This window comes from Phaethon lepturus, unplaced genomic scaffold, assembly GCF_000687285.1.
Source record: "Phaethon lepturus isolate BGI_N335 unplaced genomic scaffold, ASM68728v1 scaffold54204, whole genome shotgun sequence".
In the NCBI taxonomy this organism is placed as follows: Eukaryota; Metazoa; Chordata; class Aves; order Phaethontiformes; family Phaethontidae; genus Phaethon; species Phaethon lepturus.
In genome coordinates, this window is record NW_010535114.1 from 3,519 (window position 1) to 11,903 (window position 8,385).

The 8,385-nt window shown below is 49.1% G+C and overlaps 1 protein-coding gene across 1 annotated transcript; it reads right to left on the reverse strand.

The window, feature by feature from the left end:
• Nucleotides 1-723: 723 nt before the first annotated feature.
• ZFHX3 (zinc finger homeobox 3) lies at nucleotides 724-7,671 on the reverse strand (the record flags this gene model as incomplete). The annotated part of the gene is made up of 2 exons (XM_010285694.1): nucleotides 724-6,183; nucleotides 7,569-7,671. Coding segments are annotated over 2 exons (5,563 nt in total), but the record flags the coding sequence as incomplete, so codon positions are not given.
• Between the last annotated feature and the right edge of the window lie 714 nt (nucleotides 7,672-8,385).

The following is an 8,385-nucleotide window of genomic DNA, read 5'->3' on the forward strand; positions in this document are numbered from 1 at the left end:
ACTTTCCAGCCATCCACCAGCTACAAGGGAGGGGAGCATCCTCAAAAACCAAAGCCCGGTATCTGGGATTAGGCCACCCAAAGGAATACGCCAAATTTAATTTTTATGTAGTATTGTTAAGAAAAATCTTATTAAAATACAAAGTAGGTTTGTCCCATGACTACACCGCTGTTTGTTGAGAAGGCACTTTCATGTCCTGGCCAGCCATTGCTCAAAAATCAATCCACAGCAGCATCAGGATTTGTCCTGGAGGTCACCATAAGGACGTTACATAAAGATGTTCCAGGTTTCTGTCACTAGTGCTACCAGGCACATCACACTTTTCTCTAGAAACAGTATGGAAAACTTGGGATGGCACTACATAAACTGAATTTAATAACAAAAGGAAAGGTATAATGAAGAATGCATTCAGCACATTAGACCTTATCCTGTTCTGTTTGATAAATCCTCTATTTTCCACTTCCTTGAAGAATTTTTAGTCTGTGCTAAGGAAACAGAGATATGCAGCATGTCTAGGTCTTGCTCTATTTCCGACTTTGCTAGAAAACCCAAGTTCAGGAATTAAAGATAAAATACCCATTGCTTATTCACTGTCAAGTAAACACGCTCGACTAAAGGGCTGAGTATCCTCTTATCAGTCATTCTCAAGGGAACATCCGCTTGTGTTAAAGAAGCGTCAAGTTAAGCTGTGTCTCTGAGCACTCTGCTAATATCCATACCCACCTGTGTTGGATGGAGTGAAGCCTGGTAAGGATGGGCTGTTGAGGCCTGGGAGCAAGACTGGAGGGATGCCCTGTAGTGCTGGGTATGCAGCAGGAAGGTTAAGAGCTTGCAGAGGGGTGTTATCAAACATGCCCTGCTGTTGAGCTGCCAGACCAAGAACCTCATTGGCTTTTTTTATCCGGTCCAGCTCCTGCTGAGCCATCAACTGACGTACAGTAGCTGGGTCAAAATACTCCTTTTCCTTATCCAACTGGCTTCCAATGGTTTCTTTAACTTTGGAGATATGCTGTTGAGAGAAGATATGGTCACGTACAGACAGTCGAGCGCTGTACTTGATGCCACACAAAGTGCACTCTGTTTTGGGTCCCTCGTAACTTGTTTGGTTTATACCAAAATGCTTGGCCATGCTGAGTTTGGACTTCTTCTCCTTTGCCCTAGCATTCTGGAACCAGACCTGAACAACTCTCTTTGGCAGTCCAATGTCATTGCCCAAGACCTCACACTCCAGCATGGTAGGTGTCCTGTAGTCATTAAAGCATGACTTAAGAACTTTTAGCTGGAGATTAGTCATCTGAGTGCGAAAGCGTTTCTGTCCGGGCCGATCCCCGCTCTCACCAGACTTGCTGGCTGAACCACTTGCACCAGGGCTGGGTGAGCAGGGGTCTGCAAGGCTGGATGTTTCACTATAGTCCACAGTACCTTCATTATCGTACTCTTTGCTGTAAAAGCTGGGAGCTGGGCTGACCAGGCCAGAAGACAGCCTATCTTCATATTCAGACATTGCTATCATGGCAGCTTTTGTCAGACCTTCGCTGGGTCCTGATGCTGATTTGGTTTCGGTCGCAATCCCTGTTGCACTATCGTTGTCTGCATTCCCTTCATCTCCTGTTGTAGTGTCTGTGATTGCAGTGTTGACCGAAGAGCAGTCATCGTTGTCCAGCTTTGTTTGGTCAAAGCTCAGATTGACTGAGGACATGGAGGGGCTCTCGAAGTCTTCTATCCCTTCCACCTTAATGGAGGATGGACTCAGCAGAGTTCGAGGTGACAGTTCCATGCTCTTGTTCACTGGGGAGAGAGGAACACTCTGTCCGTCACTGCTAGTTGGTGGCATGTGGGAAAAGCTTGCTCCATCAAAGATGTCTCCCTTCATTTGGAGACCCCCATCACAATCTAAGAGCATAGCAGACAACGTCAAATTGTATCCAGCTCTCTTGGCCTCATGCCAGTGACGGGATCGGATATGAGCTTCAAGAGCTGTCTTTGCTTTAAAGAGAGCTCGGCAGAAGGGACACCGTCTATGGGCTTGGGCAGGCCCGACAGCTCTGAACTGCCCCTTCCGTTCCCGTGCACGGGTGTTCTGAAACCAAACTTGCACCACGCGTTTCTTCAAGCCCACTTCATGTGCAATGTGATCCAACATTTTCCGTGTTGGGTTGGAGTCGAGCAAGTATTTCTGATAAAGAATTTCCAGCTGCTCTGGGGTAATGGTTGTTCTTAGACGTTTATCCCTTTGTGGTTCTTCTCCTCCAGTCCCACTGTCATTTTCTCCGGGGCTTGCACTGGCCTTTTCCTCCAGCTTTCTCTTCAGTGTATTCATTGTGGATGTTGGAGTTGATGGTGAAGTGGCTGAGCTTGCTGGAATCTGTGGTAATGTTCCAGATAGCAGCTGGCTTGCAAGTAGTGGATTACTGGGATCAAAAAGCATGAACGGCATATCCAGCGTTCTGTCCAGGAATGGGGGGTGGATAAACTGGTTCTGTGCACTGAGAAAATGAAGCTGCTGATGCTCCTGCCAATGCTCGAAGGAAGGAAATGCCAGCTTACACTGGTCACACTGGTATGGGATTAGCTGAGGAGGTAGGTTTGCCAGCTGTTGAGGGGTGGATGTGTGAATGGGTTTGAGGGAGAGATGTGAGAGCTGAGATGGACTTGGGCTTGACTGCGACAAGGAGCACTGAGGGGCCTGAGGAGGGGGAGGTGGCTGTTGCAATGAAGAAGGGGAGGATAACTGTGAAATCTTTTGGTGTGCTGAACTTGTCTTTTGTTCTCCTTGGTCCTGTTGCTGCTGAGACTCTTGCTTTGGTTGCACTTGCTTCTCTTGAGTTTGGTTTTGCTGTGTACTTGGAGGTTCAGACTGCTTTGGTTTCTCATCTGTAGCTTCTACTTTAGAACTATAGGTGGAGGAATCATCTGCCTCTGCTGTGAGCTGCAGAAAAGCTGAGGTGGTGGCATTGGCTGAGGACGTAGGTGTGCTGTAAGCTTGCGAGGGCATTGGTGTGCTGCAGGAGGAACTGGTTGGAGTCAAGAGCTCCATTGCATCCATAGAGTCTTCATTCTGGCTATCATCCTGTCCATCCTCATCCTCATCTTTGTAACAAAGCTTTTTCTGGTGTTTAATGAGATCAAAGATGCGCTGAAAGACTAGACTGCACTTTTTGCATTGGTAGTTCAAGTTGCTTGTTCTAATATACCTATCATTTGTAAGCTCCCGTCGTTCCCCGTCTTTGCCTTCTCCCTGATTCTCATAGTTTTTCCTAGCTTTTTGACGGGCATTCTGGAACCACACCACTATAACACGTGTTGGGAGGTTCAGCAAGTTGGAAAGTTGCTCAAATTCATCGTCCTTTGGATAAGCATTGGCATCAAAGAAGTCCTGCAGGACTCGGAGTTGGTAGTCAGTAAAGCGTGTGCGGGAGGACCGCTTGCTTCCCCAGTACTCCTGCTTTTGAGGTTCTGGAGAAGGAGGCCGTGAGTCTATCTTCAATTCTTCCAGGCTGGTAATGGGAGGATTACTGAAGTTGTATGGGGAATCCTTGTTGCGCTGGCGTTCTTTGAAAAGAGTGTTTCTGAACCAGTGCTTGATCACTTTCTGGGGCAATCCAGATTTGTCCGCCATCTCTTTGATCTGTTCCTCACTTGGGGAATTGTTAATATCAAAATACTGCCGAAGGACTCTGAGTTGGTCGTCGGTGATCCGTGTCCGTGGCCTCTTGTTCTGCTGCTGCTGGAGAAGGCTAGGGTTGAGCTGATGCTGGTACAACTGGGCCAAGTCGGCAGGCAGAGGGTCTACGGGGCCCAGCTGGGGTGGCAGCTGAGCAGGTAATGTTTGCAGTGGCATGGTTTGCATCATAAGTGGTGAAAAGATGGGGAGCTCCATTGGCATAGAGAGTTGGGTGAGTGGCACAGACGGCTGGGCTGGTGCGATTGTAGGAGAGGTAATCGGTGGGGCAGAAGTAGGAATGGTAGGAGTAGAAGCCGGCTGAGGAGGTGCTGGAGGGAGCGGAGGTGGTGGCGGTGGAGGTGGTGGCGGTGGCTCTGGGGTCTGAGGCCGTAGTGGGTACAGTTTGTCATAGTGTTCTCTGTATTGTTTGGCAAATCTTTCTAATTGCTTAAAGGGAAAGTAATGTTGGTGAACATGCTCTTGGTGGCTCTTCAGGATGAGGATGTTTGAAAAGAACTTGCCACACGTATCACACTCAAGCTTTTCCAAGTTCTCACCTTGCTCTGTCTTCCCATTTTTCTTCTGCACTTTCTGCTTGTTCTCATTATACTGAATGACAAGCTCAAAGCCAAAGTTTTCCAGCAAGGCTTTTGTGGCATTCCCTCTTGCGTCAGAGGCAATACGCGGAGGCAGTAAGGAGGGCTCTGAACTACTGCCTGGTACAAAGTCCTTCTTCTCTTTGGGCTTCAAGTTATCAGGCAGGGACTCCTTAGATGCTACATTATTGTCTCCCCTCTCTGCACTTTCTCTTTCCCGTGGGGTTTCTTTTTCTTTCTCCTTCACTACGGATTTATTCTTCTTTTCAGGGTGCTGGCTCTGCTGTATAAGGACGGAGTGAGGTTGTGACAATGACAGCTGACCTTGCTGTTGCTGTAAGAGCTGTGGATGGCTCTGTTGAGGGAGCTGAACTTGAGCCTTCAGGTCCTCCAGCAAACTTGGACCTGTACCAGTCAATGTCAGCGCACCACTGGTGACAGGCAGACTAACTTCTGGGTTGAGCTGGAACTCGGCACTGGGGATGTAGAAAGGAAACAGAAGATGCTGCTGCTGCTGAAGCTGCAGAAGGGTCTCAGTGGTCATCGGAAAGTGCGGCAAAAGTGCTGGGTTGAACAGCTGAGACTGCAGGAGAGCAGCTTGCTGCTGCAGTTCTTGTTGCAGATGGGCCTGGACTTGGGCTTGGGCCTGGGCCAAGGTTTGAGCTTGCTGCTGCTGCTGCTGTTGCTGCTGTTGCTGCTGCTGCTGCTGCTGCCTGGATGCAATCATGTCTGCCAGCTTCTTTCGGTTTACCTCTTTGGGCTCCGAAGGGGAGGAGATATTAGTGCTTGCAGGGTTACCTAAAGGAGGAATTCCCACATTGTCGCTGGATACCTGGTTGAGGAGGCTGGGAATGGGAGTTGTGCCCGAATTACTTGTGTTGGTGGTTGTAAAAGTATTACTGTTGCTAGCGCTCACTGGACTTGGTGTGGATGAACCCAAAGAGAGACTGCTGCTGCTGCTGTTGCCAGCTCCGTTACTACTGCCACTGCCCCCAGCAGCCTCCAGCTTGGCAGCACGAGCCTTGGTTTGGTGCAGGACAGACCTCATGTGGATCTCCAAGGTTGAGCTCTGACTATAGGCCACGTTGCAGGTGTTACACTTAAAAGGTTTGTTGTCCGGGCTGCTGGTGGGTTCAGGCTGCCCCGTAGCAGACTCTTGGAGGGCTCTTTTCAGTTTATGCAGATGAGAAACTGAATTGTAATGGACCAGGAGAATGTTCTTCTGTGTGAAAGACTCCTTGCAGACTGTGCACTTGTAAGGGCGAGACGGATCTAGGAATTTCTCCATAGTGAAGTTAGGGCCCTTCCTGAACGGTAAGGCCCTTTTCGGTTCTGAGCCAGAGTCCTCTTGCACCGACCCCGAATCACTGCCTGTTGGGCTCTGCTTATCTTCCAAGTCACTCTCCTCCTCCTTATCTTCCTCGACTATTATAGTGTGGTCTTCTGCAAGTGAAGGATCGCCCATAGCAAGGAGGTCCCCGTTGACCAAGAGACCACCATACAGCTGCTGAATGTCAGCCTCGCTCAGCTCCAGATGGCTGGTTTCCAGGTGCTTCTTCAGGGCCTGGAAGGTTCGGAAGCTGCGCTGGCAGAGGCAGCACATCGTGGCCGCCCGGATGACGTGGTACTGGGAATGGAGCTGCAGTTTCTCAACCGTTTTGAACGCCAGGCTGCACTGGTTACAACGGTACTTGTAGACGTGGCGATCGGATACTGGCAGTTGAGGCCTCTTTGCGTGAACGTCATTGAAGTGTGTCTGCAGGGCTGCCGAGCTCTTGAACACCTGGTTGCAGCCCTTCTTCCAGCAGAGGAAGCCGGAGTCCTCCCTGGCAGAGCTCTGATCGGCTGGAACGGGCTTGGGATCTCCACTGTGCTCTGCACCTTCCGATGGCAAGAGGCTCTTTCCCGAGTCCTCAGAAATCTCTGTGAAAACAAAGTTAGAGCAAACCTGAAAATTACGCCAGCGCACAAGGGCAGATCAACACCTTCTTTTTGTCCCTAATATGTCCGTGTTTTTTTCTCTGCAAGATGATAGGTAATTCTAACATTTCTCCTCTATCTTCATTCATTTATTTTAATACCAGACCATTACCCTCATCATGGTCCATTGCATAAACCTACACAATTTACTTTCTTGCCCACTTTGAATATCTGGAAATTATTCACACACACACAATCCCCTAGTGCATTTATCACCTTTAATTCTTCCTTTTAAGTGAAGGCCATTCAGCCCCCTGTCTGTCGGTGCTGTTTTTCTTTGATGTCCTGCCTATTTTCCAGTAAGAAGGTTCATCAAACTGAACACAGTATTTGAGTGATCTTGGTCCTATCAAAGCTAGAAACAACAGGAATGAAATTCAGGTCCTGCTGGCAGCAGCTCAAAGGACACTTTTTGAGGGAGGATGGGAGAAGAAGCAACAAGCACTGACACTTTCCCAGGGTCTAAGAGCACAATCCTGCCGGAAAAGATGGCGTGATATGGAACCCTGTTGCCCAGGGCAGCATTAGCTACCTTGGCTGTGCCAGTGCTGCCCTGCCAGCATCACTGCCTTGGGGCCGTCTGCCTGAGAGGAAACGACGGCTGTCTGCATTCCCAGATCCCTTACGGACCTTCCCGGAGGGCACAGAAGGAACACCAGCATTGCTTCCCTGCCAGGTTTGAGAGCAGACATTCTGCCCATGCGGAACAATATTCTTGGGATGCTCTCACATCACATGACAAAGCCAGGACTAAATAGCCATGGATTTACAGCCATGCCTTCGTAACACAGCAGGCCAATGAAAAAGGCTGAGGAGATTTGGGCCGGATAAGGACTGCAGCAGCTCAAAGCTCCCCAACTGTATGCCCAGAGTCTGTACTTGAGCTATGATGGCAGCAGAGCAAGTACAGCAGAGGTGGTAGCACAGTCGGCAGCCAGCAGCTGCAACCTGTGGCATTTCTCTACCAATCTCCTCAGCCCTCTACCACCTCTGCTCTTCACCGCTCACGTCTGGTCTTCTCCTTTGCAAGGACTCGACACCATTTCCACGCGAATCCCACATGGTGAATTTCCATGTGGTGAGCTGTGCTCCTCAGCCCTGAGCCGCCCTGCTCTGCCCTGCCCTGCCCTGCCCTGGGGACACCGGTCCCTTTGTGGCACAGATGGAGGGAGATGGCCCTGCTGGGCACCGTCCGACTCTGGTTCTCAGGAGACAGCTGGGCACATGGAGCTCACCCGGGCGGGGATGTCCCCAGACAGAATCCCTGACCAGATGGTGGGAGCTGGGGGAGTGGTGGGACCCGTGGACCTTCATTGACCTGCACTCACCAGGCTGCTTCCCCAGCTCCTCTGCAGCTGAATTCCCGTCTTTCTCTGGAGCAGCTGCCGGGAGAAACATGCTGCTGGGCATCATCACCTCAGGTGTTGTCACCTGGAGACAGGGAGAAAAGGATATGGGGAGAAGAGAAACACAGGAAAATATTTTAAACATCTTCAGTGGCAAAATTAGACACCAGAATTGTAAAGTCAGAGGCATCACTTTTCGTAGCTCACTGGAAGACTCATATTTATTAGACAAAGCTCACATCAGTCAAAAGTGTTTCTACAGTTACATTCTGGACATAATTAGCAGTGCACACTTGAAGAATAATCTTATTATTAATATTTTTCCTTTATGTAGAATTCAGACTTTGATCATTGACAATGTTTTGTCATGGGCTGTGAAACTTCTTGTGCAACCAATTAGGTAGATAAGTTGAAAGGCCCACCTTAAGCTGCTGAAAACATAATAAGGCCCCTAATTAAATCATACCTCGTAAAGTACACTGTAATCTTGAACTAGGGAGCATTGCAGCACTGTTTTCAAAGTGTATCGATGCAGGAAAAGGAGGGGCATAAGAAAGAAAAGTACAAATAAGGAGAGAGGTGACAAAGGAAAGGATGAATAAGGAAAGACTAAAAAGACAGCGAATTGTCTGTGAAATGAAAGGCTTTTGGTAACCCTTTCCTTGCTCTGACTGATGCGTTCCCTTCACCCCTCTTCAAGAATTTGTCTAGAACCTGCACCATCATAACCAGTGCAGGGCTTGAACATCAACATTTTTAAAGAGCCGGAGAGTTTGCATGCGTCAACCACAGACGCTCT